A 19,406-nucleotide genomic window follows, 5' to 3' on the forward strand; every position below is an offset into this window, starting at 1 on the left:
TTTAACTCGGATTCTGAGAAACCTATCCCACAATGGTTCAACCCTGTCTAAGGTCTCATCCTCTGAACTCTCATTTCCATCCTCCTCCTTCAATGGTTCCCCCAAAACAGAGACCATCTTTGCCGCCCAATCCCAACACCTCTTATCCATAGGAGCCTTCAATATTCGAACCATAATACACAGTTCTTTGAAGCATACCTTGTCCAATGGAACATTTGGGCTCCATTGTCTCAGTAGGAGCGGAAAACCATCTACTAGCCATGGTTCCTAGAGAAGGAATCTTTTTGCATCCCTTTCCTTTTTGAAGCTAATCCATAGTAGCTCTCCCTCCAACCATTTCACTTCGTAACTACTGTTTGACTAGAAATTCCTAACTTTCTAGATGATTCCATGCACATTCATCCTTTTATCCGCCACCACTTTGCCATACAAAGCTTTTCTACATCTGCTCTGGAGTGCTTTTAGCCACTTCTCCATTCTACTTTCTTCCTGATCGCTAGACTCCCGACGTTCCATTTGCATGCAAACCTTCTTGCCATGCGAGAAAGCAAACCTACTCCCCTCTAGATATTTCTTCTGACTCTCTCTCAAGCAAGCAAACACTCTCTTAGAGATTCTCAAATGCTCACTTGAGCAAGCAACCACTCTCTCGTCTCCTGAGTCGAGAGATTACTTCATCACCGCTTATATTAATCTCATTTTGGCACTTAGAAAATGTGTAATCTCATAAATTTTGGGGTCTGCACTGCTTCAATAACCCCATCTCTAACTAGATGCAAGTTTTTGAGGAATTTGCTTAACCAAATGCTGACTCTGAACTTTAACTTTCAATGCACGATTATGTTGAGTAGACCATTTGAAGAAAATAAGGGTTTGTTGGGTTCACAATTGGAATTGGAATCGAAATCCTTCAGAATCAGAATGGCCAATACCCATAGGCTGTTTGGTTCAAACAGGAATGAGAATGAGAATTGGAATTAATAGGAATGAGATTTTGTTCCCAAGGAAGGGATAGGGAATGGCCATTCCCTATTCTTGCGAACCAAATGGAGCCTAAGTTTTTTTTTTTTTTATTACATAATAGCTACTGTAAATGGACTAATGGAGGTTGGGTCTATCCTCTACCTTGGTGGCAAGTTGGGATCTCCTGTAAGTGCTTAGATGATGTTGGAACATATTTTCGTAATAGGTGATCTGGGCTCCCAGGTGGCACCCTCTATTTTTTCAAAGTTTGTTGAAGGATAAAATACAAAAACCTTCCCTCAAGTTTTTGGCAATTGTAAAAACCTCCTCCCCTTTAGTTTTATTTTAACAAATACTTCCCATGAATTTTTGAGAAACTCAATAAAAACCTCCGTTCTATCATCTTTCCAGACGAAAAATGTTAGACTAATGCATCAATTATTTTCCAAATACCAATTTTACCCTTTTATAAATTATTTTGCATACAATTATAGAAATAACCATGTTTGAACTTGACAAAAACCTCCTTTAATGGTCATTTTCTAACATTTTTATCGAGTTAAAACAGGGTTATTTCAGTAAATTTGTATGTAAAATAATTTATTAAAGGATAAAATGGGTATTTAGAAAAATATGGTGCATCAGTCTAACATTTTTCGTCTAGAAAGGTGGTAGAAGGGAGGTTTTTGTCAAGTTTCTTAAAAGTTCAAGGGAGGTATTTATTAGAATGAAACTATAGGGAAGATTTTTATGATTGTTAAAAACGTCTGGTGAGGTTTTTGTATTTTTCCATTTATTTAATAAAACAGCTTAATAATTTTGGTAAGAGTTAATAAAAATGTGCCATTAACAAAATTACAATTAGGTTTTTTAATAAAACTTAAATGATTTTAATTTATTTGCTTATTAACTAATTAATGAACAATAATTATAACTTTATTAATTATAAAAAAATAATTTTAATGTTTCTTAATTATAATTAACAATAATTCAGAAATTTTGTTAGACTTGGATCGGACCGGACAGTCGGACCATAAAAACTGAGAACTGATGCGATCTTTGAGTCCCGGTTAAACGACAGCTTTCATGGAAGACGGGATCAGCTGCCCACATGAGCGTGCTCCACAGGCGCCCCACAGCCCATCCCATCCGTGCATTGCACGGGGCCCTACCAGTATGGAAGGAACAAAGACTGTTAGGTGGTTGTGACTCGCGAGTTGTGAACTTCGGTCAGTACGACTGAATTTTACAGAACAGATATCTCTCTTGCTGTGTTCTTGATGGGACCGAATCGACGAATGATTTAATTCCAAGGTATGCCCCTCCTTTATCATTATCTTTTCTCTAATAGATATTGGTTAACTTAAATTCACAAAATTCATAGCTTCTTCTTCTTCTTCAAAATTTCCTACCAAAATGGAAAAAAAAATTCCTACCAAAAGGGAAAAATAGAAATGGAAGATGAAGATCGAGTATGTTGTTAGTGCAATCTGTGAGTTATTTTAAGTATGAAGACATGCAACCTGACAGATCAAATAGTTCATTCGCTTGATCTCAATTGAGTATTTGTGGAGTACATTAGAATGAATACCTAATTTCGTGGAAAAAAAATTAATCCTTTGTCTCCATGAATAGTTAGTCGGACTTCATAAGAGACGTATCTGTTATGATTAGTTCTGCAAGCTGCGGTTTTCTCATCTTTTTTTTTTTTGAGAAGAGGTAAAGTAAGCTTTCTAAATTGTTCTGGTTCATTATATTCTCATTTTTTCCTCATTTACGTTATTATTTTAATAAAATATTCTTCTTAACCTTTACGAGCGAGTTATTTTGTTCTATGATTTTTGCACCGATTGTATTCTGAATATAGACAAGGAAATTCTGTACTTATGAAGTATTGCAAAATGATGTAATGTGAGAACATTGCATTGTGTGATCATCGCCTTCTGTAGTCTTGCAAGGTGGGGGATATAATTTTTGTGAATTTATGCATCAAGTATTGAGATTATATTGACGACATTTAATCAAATGTTTAAAAAGTAATGGAAGGTTGTTGGGTATCTATTTTCTTGCTAAGTTTATGTTGTTATATCTTGAAGGTTTCAAGTAAATGGTGATATTTTCGAAAATGTATGAGCTTCTAAGATTGTCCAAACAGCTAAAGAAAGTAGAGTCAAGCCTATTTTCTAGAGAGGGAAGGTCTTCATGATAGCCGGTGAATTGCATGTAGTTTTGATCTTGATGACTCTACACAATATGCCAATTTTTTCTTGCCTAATTAAGGTTAAGAAAATCATGTTCTTAACTTCTTGTGCAATTAAAGCCTGCAAAAATTTCAAGCAAGAGGTCAGCTTGTTTTTTTAAAAGTATAATAGTTTAGGGTTCATTTGTACATTTTATATGTTGTTTGCTACTATTTTCTACAGCATAAATTTTGTGTGTGAAGTCAGGCTTTGCCTGTTTTCATGTTGCTTAGCTTACATACATGTTAATGCTTCCATAGTTTTGTCATATCTTTTTACCTTGATGTGTTGAGGCTTGTCTAATTATTTGCTGCCCTTGCATGCACATATTAATCTGTGTTGGAATTTATGCACAATTTAAGTTGTAATTTTATACTAACGAAATCATACTTATATTATTAGTTACCTTCTCTTTTCTTCAGTAAAGTGAAAATGAAAGATCGAAACACCAGTTCCACCCTCAAGCGCATCTTAGTAAGCTGTGCATCTCAGGTGAGTAAATGAGCTCTATTATTTTCAGGCCATAGCATTGAGCTGGATGACTTTAGATCATCTTATTCTTTAAACATACTTTTTCTATCTTTAAAGGAGGTTGGTAGAACCTAAGTGTCAAGCAACCATATCAGATGAAGCATTACTTCTCAACAAGCAAGTTTACAAAGAAAAATTGGCCTCCATTTTTCTTTTGAGGGAAAGGTGTCCATGTTAATTTTATTAATTGCCAAAAAGGGATGTGCATGAGAGTGTGTAAACTAATGCACAAGAGCTATTAACAGCCATCTCTAGCAAAACTAAAAAAAACTACTTGAGCATGGAGTTGTTGTACAAATTACAAAAAAACTACCGTAGTATTTAGTTCTTTATGAACCTCTAATATTTGCACCCATAGGCTGTAGGACTTGGGAAAACTAGTATATAACCATTTGTACAAAGTGCAGGATTTGTCTCTTTAGGGGAGAAAAAAACATAATGAACCTTGCCTTCCAAAAGAATCTATATCAGAAAGAACAAAGAAAAGTACAAAAAAAAAAGATAGTGGGTTTATTGCTAACTTTATTCAATAAAACTATCCTTAAATGGAGGCCCATTGGCCTGGGAAATATCCACAGATGGGAGGCTGGACTTGTATCAAGGGAATGAAATTTTGGGCCTCTTTTGACCTTAAGTGGATTCCTATTTTTAAGCATTTGGGTCACATAGATAGAAGTTAATATGACCTGCTACTACTACAAGTATCAACTGAAATTAGACCAGATTAAGGGTTTTGGTGGGACTGTTAAATTACATAAATCAACACTAATAAAAGCTGATTTCATGGGATGTACATATGTAATTGGGGCATGGAACTCCATTATATTTGATTTGGTATTTGGTTCTTTAGGAAGAGAGCCAATCTTTTGTATTATACTTTCAATTTCAGACTAATAAAGGAATCCAAAGTTTAAAATGTTCGTACCAGTGGAAATACCAATCATCCAAATATAGGGAACAAGTCAGAAATGTTAGAAGCATCATATGGAAATACTGTAAAAATTATAGACATGGTATAAACATTGTAACATATAGAATGCTATTATGTAATGATAAAAGATGCATAAGTAGAGTTAAATTATTATCTTGTTCCAAATCATCAAAACTACATGATAGAGTGAATTCAAGCAAAATTTAAGTTCATAGAAAGTGAAAATGATTCTAATAGATCAACCAAATAATTAATTGTACAATAAAAAACTAAGATTTAACTTTATGTTTGAAAAGAATTTCGAGGTGGCTTAAAGGAGCAATCATGTGCATTAGGTGGGCAATGACATTGCTATTCCACATATCTAAAATATTGTCACCAACTTATGTTATAGTAGTACAATACTATCTTTCGTACTCCACATAGCATTGGTAGCTTGTAGCTTCATTGGAGAATATGTTTATTCCAGTAACATTTCATATCAGTATCCATAGAAATGGAAATATTAGGAAATTTATGGACATTGTAAACCATGAAGGAATCAAATCTTGTGTTTCATGATTTTCTCAAAAAAAAAAAAATCTTGTGTTTCATCATGTATTTTGATAATATATTTCTACATGGACATGCGGACGATGAAACAAAACACATGTAAATTCATTTGAAGGACATCTCTAGATCAAGGTTCAAAGTATCGATATGTGATGGGCTGATACATATCATATTGGTGGGTCATAGATACACGAAATAAGGGGAGCTTGAGGGTAAGACCTGTTTCAAGGGGTAGGCAGGCTTTTAACCGACCCCATTGAACATGTATGGAATAAAAAAAAGTGTTGATACAAAATCCAATATGCCCAATTTGGCGTATTGGACTGTATCGATACTTTGAACCATACTCTGGATGTTTATTCACATATAATCATGTTAGCATTTCAGTTTGGAGGTTGAGCAGTGTATTTCAGGGTTTTGATCTCACATTCCATTTCTAGCTGTGGAGCTTAGAGAGATAAAGTCACAAAATTTTCTTTTGTTAGAAATGTATAATATCATCTTTCAAAACATTTTAGTGGGTAACCTGTGACCTAGTGATCAGGTTGAATGGGTCAATGACTTAACAGTTCTATCACCTAGGTCAAATGGGTTTTGACCAAGTCAACAATTTTTGGTCAAATCTTGGGTTTTAGAAAGACCAGACCCAGAGTTGGGACCGGGTGATGGTTTAATGGCTTGACCATCTGGGTCAATGGCAGGTTGAAAACACTGTTTGAGACAAGGGCTCTCTTTGGAAAATTAATGAATTTCTAATAGTTCTCTCTTCTCTGTGAGCTATTTTCTTTATTCTTTGATGTTGAGACTCCATTATCTTCCTCCAATTGCCTTGGATCCAAGGGTTTGATGTAAGCAATTTGCCAAGCCACCTAGATGACTAACTATGTGTGGTTGACTTAAATGTCTTTAATTCCTTTATTTTGCCTTCTTTTACTTTTATTGCCACTTATGCAGGCGAAAGAATATGGGAGTTGTGTTGCAAAAAAGGTTCCACAGGTTGAACAGGACATGTGTTTGAAAGAGTTTCTCGCATTAAAATCATGCATGCAGAAGGTTGTATCACCATTATATTTTCTGAACCAGTGAATATGGTTGTACAATTATATCATGAGTTGCACTATTAAAGCTTTCTTCAATGTTTCTTGCAGCTCAGAGGAAGAGTTTGAGATCAAATTCCTCCTTTCCCAATCTACTGTCATTCACTGAATTCCACAATTGCTGGTCATAAAGCTCAGAGACAATAAAATTTGAAACATACAGAAAACATACATTGTGTTAAATTGAGAATTTGATATAGTGTAGTGGCTTTTGTATGGAATGATATAGTCCTCCAAATTTTTACTTGGCTATTGTTACTTCGGTATTTCCCCTTCTGTGTGACCTTAAAGTTCATAAGCAGAATTAAGTGACTAGTAAAATTCTACTATAACTTAAAGACAAGAAAACTGAAACATGTCTGCAAAAGCATTAAATTCACAGCCTGGCGTTGCTTTAGGTGGATCTGGGACTCTATCTCATGTTTATATTCAGCATCCTCCTCTAAGATGTACAATTCCTGGTTCAAAAGGTCTATTCTATGATGATGGAAATAAATTGCTGCTATCAGTAACTTCTGATCAGGTAATATGTCATCCCAAAAATCAAATGCACAATTTTTTTTTTGTAGCATATTATCCATGACTTGTATGTCTTGGAATAGATAGAATATTTGTCTGTATTTTGTCTATGTGTGCTGCTTTGGCTGAGTTTTGCAGAATCATCCTTTGCAGGTCTTTGCATGGAAAACTGTTCCACTTACTCCACCTGATGCTCCTAGCTGTGATTCTATAGGTGAAGGGCCTGTGCTTTCTGTTCGCTATTCTCTAGATGCAAAGGTTTTAGGGATTCAACGATCAAATCATGAGATTCAGTTCAAGAACAGAGAAACTGGGGAGGCTCTGATTCATAGATGTAGGTTGGAGTCTGAGATCATACTGGGTTTTTTTTGGATAGATTGTCCAACTTGCGATGTTGTAATTGTAAAAACTAGGTAGGTAATACAACAACTATGAACTCCAGTTCAATTATGTGAAGCTTATTGTTTAATACAAATTGAATGCCTTTACTTATGTGAGATGAACTTTATATTACCTGTTATTTCTGACATTAAATAGTAGGCATTTTTCCATTTCTTTCTTTCTTTTCTTTTTTGATGGATGACATTTTCTGTTTATAATATACCTGTTAAGAAAAATAGTTAGCAGATAATCTTTTCAGAGCCTATTTATCTAAATACATCTTTATTTTGAACTTTCCCTGTGCTTAATGTTCATTTGTTATTGAATATACATTTATCACTTGTATAAAATCTGTCTTTGTGTAGGGGCAATTTCTTGGTTTAATGGTAAAATCTTGGGCTGAAAAGTGAGAATGTGTTTGAAACTGAGAATGGCCACTTTGTGTGCCAAAGGTTAGGTCTGTATTTGGTCAACTCCTCCCAAGACCTGAAATAGCTGGGACCAACCATGGCCTTCTTATATATCTGTCTTTGGGTGTCTTACACGTGAGGATTGCCGAAGACCATTATGCACAATTAATTTGCCATGTTTCCCATGTTCTAAAGTAATATTCCATGTTTATTCAACTTTGATAGAAACTTAGTGTTAAAGTTTGACCTGCCCTAGAATTCTGTCTTGTTCGTTGACTGTAAAGTAAACAGCAAGAAGTAGGAGAGGAAAGAGGAAGAGAGAAAAGAGAGGAAAGAGAGAAAGGCTGGTTCGAATTAGAGAAAAAAAGTCATCCCTAGATTCGGCCAGACCTGTTATTATATTATTAACTTATTGGAAAAGACTTAAGTGCCCTTCTTTAAGTAAGAGGCACTCGAACTAACATAACAGTACACATCAACATTCTCAACAAGTACAAAGACCGAAATACCCCTTCACTAACACCACTAACACTCCCCCTCAAGCTGGTGAGTATATATCATATAATCCCAGCTTGTTACATATGTAGTCCACTCTCCCCTTACTCAAACCTTTTGTAAACAAGTCTGCCCACTGGTTTCCCGTACTAACATATGCAGTTTCTATCACCCCATTTAGCACCTTCTCTCTCACAAAATGACAGTCAACTTCGATGTGCTTGGTTCTTTCATGAAACACCGGATTGGAAGAGATATGAACTGCTGCCTGATTGTCACAATAGAGCTTCATTGGAGTACTGATGTCATATCCTATCTCCTGTAGAAGGTTCCTCAGCCACACTAATTCACAAGCAGTATGTGCCATGGCCCTATATTCTGCTTCTGCACTGCTTCTTGCCACAACTGTTTGCTTCTTACTTTTCCACGTTACCAGGTTACCCCCTAGAAAGGTGCAATAGCCTATGGTAGATCGTCTATCAGACATAGAACCTGCCCAATCAGCATCGGTGTATCCTTTTACTACCAGTTTTCCACCACTCCTATACAGCAAACCACGACTAGGAGCTCCTTTCAGATACCTCACAATCCTTAGCACTGCATTCCAATGTGGGACCAAAGGTTTCTGCATGAATTGACTCACCACACTAACCGCAAATGAAATATCTGGCCGAGTAATGGTTAGATAGTTTAGTTTGCCTACAAGTCGTCGGTATCTGCCAGGGTCTTCAAATACTTCACCTATATCACTGCTCAGCCTCGTATTTGTTTCCATAGGTGTCTCAGTCGGTTTAGTACCCAACAACCCTGTTTCTTCCAGTAAATCAAGCACATATTTCCTCTGTCACAAATTAATGCCATGCTTAGATCTTGCTACCTCTATGCCCAAAAAGTATTTCAACTTGCCAAGGTCCTTTGTCTGAAAGTGTTCCTGTAGGAATGCCTTCAATTTGTCAATGCCCATTTTATCATTCCCAGTCACAACGATATCATCCACATACACCACCAATATTATTTTGCCTGCCGACGAGTCAAAACTGAAGACAGAGTGATCAACTTGGCATTGTTTCATACCAAACTTCTTGACCACCTCACTGAACCTACCAAACCATGCTCGAGGGGACTGTTTAAGTCCATAAATAGTCTTCTTAAGTCTGCATACCTTACCATCCTCCCCCTGAGCAACAAACCCTGGTGGTTGCTCCATGTAGACCTCCTCGAGCAAATCACCATGCAAAAAAGCATTTTTGATATCTAGCTAATGGAGAGGCCAATCATACATAGCTGCAAGGGAGATGACGACACGAACTGACCCTATCTTAGCAACCGGGGAGAATGTCTCTGTGTAGTCAATGCCATAGGTTTGGGAGTACCCTTTGGCAACCAACTGTGCCTTCAGGCGCTCAACACGACCATCTGGCAAGTACTTAACACTATACACCCATTTACAGCCGACAACCTGCTTCCCAGGAGGGAGAGCGGTGAGATCCCAAGTGTGATTATGATGCAGAGCAGAGAGCTCTTCTTCCATAGCACGGCACCACTCTGGAGAGGTAAGGGCTTCCTGGACATCCTTAGGAACAACCACGGAGGATAACAAAGAATGAACTGGCGATGGGAGGCGGAGAGGTGGGTAAGTGAAACAAAATTGGAAATAGGGTGAAGGGTGCAAGTACGTTTACCTTTCCGGAAGGCAATAGGAAGATCTAGGTCGGAGGCTGGTGTCGGAGCTGGAGCTGGATCTGTCGACGGTGATGAAGCTGGAGGAGCTGCAGCCGGTACACGCGGGTGATGTGTATACACGTGACGGATGGGTGGACGGTCAACCGACGGTGGCACCGGAGGCAAGGACGTAGGCATGACTGGAACCAGAGGAGGTGGATCAACCACAGGAAGAGGAAGAGGAGGTGGTGATGTGGAGGAAGCAGCAGCACCGAACCCCACGAAGAACGGAGTAGACTCGAAGAATGTAACATCAACACATACCAAGGAACGACGAGAACTGGTATGATAACACTTGTACCCTTTCTGAGTTCGGGAATAGCCAAGGAAGATACACTTCAGGGAACGTGCATCTAACTTGTCAGTCTCGGGACCCAGATTATGAACGAAGCAGACGCACCCAAATACCCGAGGAGAAAGCGGAAACGGAGACATGTTGGGAAATAAGACACTAAAAGGAGAACGACCATCAATGATAGACGTGGGCATCCGATTAATTAAGAAATAAGAGGTGAGCATTGCATCGCTCCAAAATATTTTGGGAACATTCATGTGGTGCATGAGGGAGCGTGCCGTTTCTACAAGATGGCAGTTCTTTCTCTCAGCAACCCCATTTTGTTGCGGAGTGTAGGTACATGAAGTTTGGTGTATAATGCCATGTTGGTCCAAGTATTCTTGAAAAGATGAAGACAAGTATTCATGACTATTATCAAAACGGAAAATTTTGATGTGAACGCCAAATTGATTGCGGATCTCAGCATAAAATTTCTGGAAGATGGCAAATAATTCACTTCTTTCTTTCATTAAATAGAGCCACGTCATTCTTGAACAGTCATCAACAAAAATAACAAAATATCGGTATCCATTATATGACATCACTTTATAAGGACCCCAAACATCTGAATGAATTAAAGAAAAAAGACTCGACACACGGTTATCGACCCTAGAACGAAAGGAAACACAATGGTGTTTCCCAAATTGACATGACTCACAATCTAAAACAGAAAGTTGACTCAATGAAGGGACTAAGGACTGCAACACTTTCAACGAAGGATGACCAAATCTACAATGCCACTGGAGAGGAGAAATGGATGACTGAAGGGCCGTTGACGTTCGTCCACCACCATCAAGATAATACAGTCCACCGGCTTCATGCCCTCCATCAATCTTCATCCCCGTCTTGAGATCCTGAAAAACACACATAGAAGGGTAAAAAGTGATGGAGCACTTAAGGGACTTGGTCAGCTTACTAACAGACATAAGATTAAATGGAAGCTTAGGTACATATAAAACAGAGGATAGGGATACAGGGTCTAGGTCAACATTACCAACACCACATATAGATGATGTGGAGCCATTAGCAAGGGTAACAGATTGTGATGTTGAGCAATGAGTGAGAGATGAAAACACACCTGGAGTTCCCGTCATGTGATCGGAGGCTCCAGAGTCAATAATCCAGGGGTTGGGTGTGGATGCCAAACAAGCCATACCTGAGTGTGCAAAGGAAGCAGTGTTCTGCTGCGACTTGGATTGAACAAACCTCTCATACTCATCCCGAGGAACACTCACCATCTCCTTGCCTGGACCATTTGAGGGAGTAGAAGGCATCGGGTCAGCTGACCGGTTCTCCTATCTAGAGCTGAAACTGGTGTCACTAGTCATGGCATGGTTGGTCCACGTCGAGGGAGGACCATGTAAGTCATAGCAGTAGTTAATGGTATGTCCATCCAAACCACAATGAGTACACTTCCGTGAACCCGAGCCACGTCTTCTACCACGAGCTCCCCCTGAATCTCTGCCTCCAGTACGACCACCACCACGGATATGTGTAGATCCACCACTACCACTCCTGCCAGACTGGGCTCCTCGAGCCCCACTTCTGCCACCTCGACCTCTCGACACTGCGAATGCTGATTTATCGGAGACATTAGAATCCATAGATCCAATGGAAGCCCTCCGAAGACGAGCAAACACCTCCTCTAAAGATGGAAGAGCAGATCCCCCTAGTATCTGGGCTCGTACTGGTTCATACTCAGACTTCAGCCCCACCAGAAACCGTGTCACATCAAGCTGCTCTCACTGTTGCTGTTGAACTTTGACATCAGAAGTGAGAGGATGATAGACATTTAACTCATTACGGATATTCCTCACACTGGCATAGTACTCCTCAAGGCTCTGATTTCCCTGTTGCAGATTGAAGTATTCTTGATACAGTTGATATACCCTAGTGGTATTATCCTGACCTGAATACAGTTTCTTAGCATGATCCCACACCTCTTTGGCTGTGTCAAGAAACATGAAGTTAACATTGATTTTGGGTTCCATACTGTTCCACAACCATGTAATGATCTATGCATCTTCCTGTTCCCAGTCTTCATACTCCTGAGAATTAGCGGGGGGTTTCTCCTCTCTTATATGCTTCACTTTCTTCTTCGCCTTCAGAAAAACCTCTACAAACTTGGCCCAAGGGACATAATTCTCTCCATTCAGTTTAATGGAGGTCATTTGGACATTCAGGTAGTCAGTAGATATCATGACACTAGGTTTACTATCACTATTATCTGCCATTGCCGAACTCCCTTATCACTGAATTCTGAGCACTACACACTGCACACTACACACAGACACTTCACCGAAATCTGCACACTGATTTCAACAGTAATAAATGCTGAGAACTGCAACACCACAAGCCCTACTCACCGAAATCTGCACACTGGTTTCAGCAGTATTAAATGCTGAGAACTGCAACACCACAAACCCTACTCACCGAAGTCTGCACACTGATTTCAGCAGTATTAAATGCTGAAAACTGCAACACCACAAACCCTAATCCACAGCTACAGGAAGTTTCACCATTAAGTAGACACTATTGCCCTTCGAATCACACACAAACCAGAATAAACCCTAGCATACTGCAATCTGAAAACCCATCATGCGAACTGTACTACACCTCTCATGTATTCCATAACAGATAATATGCATAAAAAAAAACTTTACCTCATCGCCTAAAGGCCAACCACACGAAGGGCTGAGACACCACTGCACCACACGTACCAGCCCTAACTAGGGCTTAGAAACCACAGCAACCAATCACCAACGACACAATCGGAGGCATAGGAACCTCCTAGGGAAGAGGGCGATCATTCCTTTTCAGCCCTTTTCCCAGTCTCCAACTCACAACTGAGAACCCAAGAGAAACCCTAATTCGAATGCGCAGAAGACAGAATTCTAGCAAGTCTGATTTGTTGAACCTCGCTCTGATACCATGTTAAAGTTTGACCTGCCCTAGAATTCTGTCTTGTTCGTTGACTGTAAAGTAAACAGCAAGAAGTAGGAGAGGAAAGAGGAAGAGAGAAAAGAGAGGAAAGAGAGAAAGGCTGGTTCGAATTAGAGAAAAAAGGTCATCCCTAGATTCGGCCAGACCTGTTATTATATTATTAACTTATTGGAAAAGACTTAAGTGCCCTTCTTTAAGTAAGAGGCACTCGAACTAACATAACAGTACACATTAACATTCTCAACAACTACAAAGACCGAAATACCCCTTCACTAACTCCACTAACACTTAGCTTGTTATAGTGGTTTTCCACTTAAAGCAAATTACTTTTGAAATATCTTGTAGCATAAGAAATATACTATAAACTTGGCTGCCTCTCATTTCATGTTGTATTGGGCACTAACAGACATGTCAGTGCCCTTGTTATTGCCATACAGAGCAGGAGATAAACTATTGCTTTGTTCTCTTTCAATCAGCAGGGTATGCCATTAATTATTCCACATACATGTACAATATTTCAAAATGTAACCTTCCAACCTTGTACACATCAACTGGTTTATAGGATATAATAGTAGAAAGAATATGGAAAAAAATTGATTCTGAAGCTGACTCACTAGCAGAGAGCATGGACAAGGGATATTCGATTGTAGTGGATCCAGAGGTGGATTTATGTACTGACGTCTTGCTTTCTGAAGATTTGGATGAAGTCAATAACGCCTCGTCTTTGAGTCCAACAACAAGTGGTGGTGATCGTTATCGCGGAGTTTGTTGTGGATGGAAGCCAAAGCCTAAATAAGGGGATGCCAAAACTAAACTCTAAAATTAACCAGGATGTCTGTGAAGGGCTGGTGGAGACTAACTTCAAGTCTTGAAATGGGGCATTAAGGGAGGATAAGCAACGGATTAATGGGAGTAAACAGAAGGATGATGATACCAAGGAAAGCTTCCCAATTTGGCCTCACCTGGTACTAATGGCAAACACCAAACTACTGCTCAGGAAAGTCGTCTTACCACTCTTATGACCGTCAAGTCCAACCATGTTCTGAATCTAGGTAATCTTGTGAAATCCAGTTTAGTGACTAACCCTTGTTGTTGCTCTGTCTGAAGCCTTCCCTCTAGGTTAGACCTGTTCATGGGCCGGGTAGCTCGGCGGCCCGGCCCGACCCGTTATTTTTTGGGCTTGGACAAAACTTCAGGCTCGTGGGATCGGGCTTTAAATAACAGGCCCAATCATTTTTCGGGTCGGGCTCGGGCTTTCTCAAATAAGCCCAGCTTGATACTATTACATATAATAAAAAAGCATTTATATTATATATAATAAATATATATATTTCTTAAATTATTAATACATATTAATTTACTATTAGGAAATACAAATTAGTTTATTAATTTATTAAATTATTACTAAATTAATATAATAATAGTTTATAAAAGTACACTAAAAATAAGACATTTTGTGTATAGGTCGGGCTTTGGGCTTTACTTAAGGGCCGGGCTCGAGCTTGGGCTTGCACACCCGGTCCGGCCCATGAATAGGTCTACTCTAGGTACCCAGGTGGCCTTCATGTTGCAAGCTGGAAATAGTGGTATGAGTGAGAAGGAAGTAGTTGTGGAGGATAAAGGGAGGAAAATCTGGGAATTGATAGAGTTTTTTGGAGGAAATGAAGAGAAAAGAATAAGAGGAGGACGAGAGGTCAGGGGGGAGAAGAATAGAAAATATTGATGGTGCTATTAGTGGGGAGTGCTTTGGGGTTCCAAGGGTGGAAGGTGATGATACAAAGAAGGAAAAGTCAGTTGCTGAATATAAATTGGGGTGCAAGTTAAAAGAGCCAATAGAGGTAAAACTTTTGTGATAAAGAAGAAGGAAGTGAGGGGGCTAGGAAAAGAAGGCTTAGTGAGGTTGAAAGATTAAAAAAGGATGTGGAAGGGGATAAGGAATTTAGTGGTAGGAAATGAAGTTTTAGGGGGGAACAAAGTAGAGAGGAGTAGGAGGAAAGGCCTTAATTTCAGGTGACGATGAAAATTTTAAGTTGGAATGAGAGAGGGTTGGGTAGGGGTAGAAAGAGAACAACTATCAAAGCAATGCTGAGGAAAGAAAAGTCGGATGTGGTCTTGATTCAAGAATCTAAACTCACTGACTTTGATAGTCGGTGGGCAAGAAGCGTTTGGAAGAGTAGGGGAATTAGACTTTCTCCCCATCTTGGGAGTCATTTGGGGGGATAATTACAATTTGGAACAGTGAGGTGTTGATTGGAGTTGAAGAATTGGTGGGCAAATACACAGTCTTAATAAAATTTAGACATGTTTCTGATGGATTTGAATGGGTTTTGACAAATGTGTATGGTCCAAATGGATATAGGGAAAGAAATGAATTTTGGGAAGAGTTGGAGGACATCAAAGGGTTGTGGGATGGGCTTTGCTGTCTAGCGGGTGATTTTAATGTTGTTAGATTCATTGATGAGACCACAAGCCTGATACAGAGAGTAAGCACAAGTATGAACTATGAAGAAGTTCAATCAATTTATTGAAGGGTGTGAGCTCAAAGAGTTGCACTTGGCCTACAGTAACTTTACTTGGTCTAATTTGTAGTCCAATCCAATTTGTTCTAAGTAGACAAATTTTTATTCACATTGTATTAAGAGGAGCATTGTGGCAACCTAGCTTCTCGGGCCTTACCTAGGATCACATCTGTCCGTTGGCCTATCTCAATTTTTAAGGAGGATTTGGAGGGAAGAGGTCCGACACAATTCAGGTTTGAGAATATGTGGCTTTATGTAAATGAATTTATTGAAAAAGTTAACAATGCTGGTGGATAATCCAAGGGCCAAGTGGGAAGGTGTGAAATTTTATTGGAAGCCGAAGGAGCTCAAAGACAAAATTAAGGAGTGGAACATCCGTCAGTTCGGGAGACTTGAGGAGAGGAAGCAAGAACTAATTAGTAGGATTGAGGATCTAGATGCAAAAGAATTTTAGGCTTGTTTGAGGAAAGAGATAAAGAAGAAAGGTGGTCTTTAAGGAGACAACTAGAAAGACCACCTTAGGATCTTTTGTTGAAAGAAGAAATAAGTTGGAGGCAAACATCAGGGAATAATTAGCTTAAGGAGGGAGGCAGAAATACCAAATGTTTCCATGCTCTGGTTAATGGAAGGATGATAAAAAACTGTCTCCAAATTGGTGATGGAGGGTATTACCTTGACTAATCAGAATGAGATTGCCTGAGCCTTTGTGGATCATTTTAAGTTAATTTTTAGGAGAACCCTAGATGGAAGAGTGTGGCTTGCTTGTTTAGATTGACCCAAACTGATTGAAAATTCTAAGTATTGGTTGGAAAGTAACTTTGAGTTCGAGGAGATAAAAGAGGCTATGTTTTCTATGGATAGACCCAAAGCCCTTGGTCCCTATGGTTTTACGGTGGCTTTTTACCAAGACTGCTAGGAGATTTTAAAAAATGACTTACAGAAAGTCTTCAATGTATTTTCTGGGAGAGGTGTAATCAATCTGGGGGCTGAATTCCACATTTATTGCCTTAATCCCTAAAAAATCTGATGTTGCGCCAAAGGACTATAGACCAATAAGCTTGAATAATAGCTTGTACAAAATCATTGTTAAGGTGCTTTCTCGGAGAATTAGGGTTGTTTTACCTTCCTTGATCTCTCTGTATCAAGGGGCCTTTGTCAAGGATAGACAAATTACTGATCAAATTTTAATTGCTAATGAGTGTGTTGATGAGGTGAAAGAGATTAGGAAAGAAGGGTTTGATTTGTAAATTGGATCTGGAGAAGGCTTATGATATGGTCGATTGGGGTTTTCTGTTGGAGGTAATAAAGAATTTGGTTTTGGTGATAGATGGTGCAAGTAGACCTTTGGTTGTGTTAGGACTTGTCATTATTCGATTTTGGTCAATGGTTCTGTGGTTGATCACTTTCATGCTATTAGGGGAATAAGGCAAGGGGACCCACTTTCTCCTTTCTTGTTCACGTTGATTTTAGATGTTCTTGGGAGATTGGTGGAGAATAGATTCCTATCACCCACATGTAGTTTTCTGATGATACAATCTTGTTTTTTGATGGTAATGATTTGAGATGGGTGGGGAACTTCAAAATGATAGTGCTGATTTTTGAAAGAATGTCAAATCTGAAAGTGAATTGGGACAAAAGTTGTCTTGTGGGCTTGAACATGGAGGATAGACAAGTCTAAGAAGGGGCTGAGTTATTGGATTATAAGGTGGATCAATTGCCTTTGAACTATTTAGGTTTATTGCTGGGGAACAATTTGAGGAAAAGCCAATTTTGGAATCTTGTAGTCGAGAGATTCTCCAAAAGGTTGGCTTCCAGGAAGAAATGTTACTTGTCCTTGGGGAGTAGGATTACCCTAATAAGGCCCACTCTTGCAACTTTGCCAATTTACTTATTGTCTGTCTTTAGGGTTCCAAGAAGGATTACCCTAAAAAAGTAGGATTACCCTAATAAGGTCCACTCTACTTGATAAATGGCTTTGGAGACTACCAATTGACAGGGATAAGCTGTGGATGAAGGTAATTATCAGTATCCATGGGCTAGCGGCTGATGGTTGGGATACTGGTGTGCTGGCTAGGGCTACAAGAGCCTCCTCTTAGAAGTCTGTCCATGCCATCCTTCCTTCTTTTTTACCATTTATTAGATATAATCCTTATTTTGGTAATCTTGTTAAATTTTGGGAGCATCCTTGGTTGGGTAACTTAACTCTCAAAGAGCAATTTCCTTTAATTTATGCATTATCTAACCAAAAGGGTGAACCTATTGCTTCATTTGTAACTCCTCCCAATTCTTCTTCTGGATATGCTTGGGATTTGGGTCTAAGGAGAAGCCTAAGAGACTGTGAGTTCAACAGTGCTCTTTTTATGATTTAAAGTCTTGAGAATGTGTTCTTGGACCCATCAAGAAGCGATTGCAAAATCTGAACCCTTTCCCCATCGGGTACCTTTACTAGTGCTTCTTTCTGTGTCCCTAACCCAATCAAGTGATAACCAGGGCCAATTTTTTCTAACTAACGAGGTTTGGAGTAAGCCTATTTTGCCTAGGATTGGTGGCTTTTGTTGGGAAGTGATCCTTGGTAGGATCAATACATGCGATTTGCTCTAAAGGAAAAGGCCTAACTGGTACTTATTTCCTCACCAGTGTCTTGTCTACAAGGCTAATGGGGAGTCTTCCCACCACTTATTAATATCCTGTCCTTTAGTATCTTCAATTTGGGAATGGTGTTTTTTCCTTATTTGGGTACATGTGGAATCCCTCACCAAGCATACAATGCTTGTTCAATCCTACCTTTGTTAGTTGGCAGAAAAGAAGGGGCCGAATTTTATGGAGGTGTACAAGAGCTGTTATGTGCTGGACCATATGGGAAGAAAGAAATAAGAAATTATTTGTAGATAAGGAAAGAGGTAGGGATGTCCTAATTGAAGCAATTACATCTAGGGTGATTCATTGGGTGAAGACTTTGAAAAATTTTGAAGGAATATAGCTTGCTGATCTGATGAGAAAGTGGAGGGAAGTGGCTAACTCTGCTCCATTGAAAGTTGATATTAGACCTTCTTGGACCCTCCTACCAATGGATTTTATCAATCTGAATTTTGACGGTAGTAATGAGGGCAGTCTTGGATCTTCAAGTATTGGAGGTGTTTTCGGAGATGAGGATGGTTTCATTAGAGCTCTTTTCTCAAGCCCTATTGGAGTGGACTCATTGAGAGATGAAATTTATGCTGTGATGGAAGGAATTCAGAAGGCCAAGGAATTAAATATTTCTAAGCTAATAATTGAAGGGGACTCAAAGCTTGTTATTGGATGGCTTCAAAAGGAGGAGGAGATGGGCTGGTGGGATTACATACATGAAAAAAGGAAGTTCAGGTACCTAACACAAGGCATGGAAATTCAGTCGTATTGGACTAAGAGAGGTACTAATTGTTTGGCTGATGTTTTGGCCAAGCAAGGGGTGGGAAGAAGCAATTTCTTTTGGAATTTAGGCTATTCTATAATTTTTGTTTCACCTTTTGGGGGGAGCTGAGAGAGTTTATCTCCCTCTTCTCTTTGCAATTTCTGGATTTATATTTAATGAATCTCCTTCAGTTATTGATAAAACAATTTCTAGTAAAAATATCAGCTACTTGGTCTTCAGGCTTAATAGAGGGAGTAACAATATCTCCACTTGCTACTTTCTCTCTCACAAAATGAAATCAACTTCAATATGTTTAGTCCTTTCATGAAGCACTGGCTTGGAGGCAATATGTATTGCATCTTGGTTGTCACAAAACAA

At 39.0% G+C, this 19,406-nt stretch overlaps 1 protein-coding gene across 10 annotated transcripts in view; it reads left to right on the forward strand.

The window, feature by feature from the left end:
- Positions 1-2,082: 2,082 nt before the first annotated feature.
- LOC104597599 (C18orf8) overlaps positions 2,083-19,406 on the forward strand; it is a 46,009-nt gene continuing 28,685 nt past the window's right edge. For 4 of the 10 annotated variants that reach the window (XM_010259231.3, XM_088891212.1, XM_010259230.3 and 1 more), the window contains exons 1-5: positions 2,083-2,277; positions 3,626-3,695; positions 6,172-6,270; positions 6,366-6,837; positions 6,987-7,246. In XM_010259231.3, coding sequence (XP_010257533.1) covers positions 6,670-6,837; positions 6,987-7,246 — 428 coding nt within the window. In that variant the 5' untranslated portion in view covers positions 2,083-2,277; positions 3,626-3,695; positions 6,172-6,270; positions 6,366-6,669. Of the gene's footprint in view, positions 2,278-2,315; positions 2,683-3,059; positions 3,307-3,605; positions 3,696-6,171; positions 6,271-6,365; positions 6,838-6,986; positions 7,247-19,406 lie in introns of those variants that run through there. The other 6 variants (XM_088891213.1, XM_019197820.2, XM_019197821.2 and 3 more) reach the window with 5 other exon arrangements.

Source organism: Nelumbo nucifera, chromosome 7, assembly GCF_055504915.1.
Source record: "Nelumbo nucifera cultivar China Antique chromosome 7, China Antique-T2T, whole genome shotgun sequence".
NCBI classification, from domain to species: Eukaryota; Viridiplantae; Streptophyta; class Magnoliopsida; order Proteales; family Nelumbonaceae; genus Nelumbo; species Nelumbo nucifera.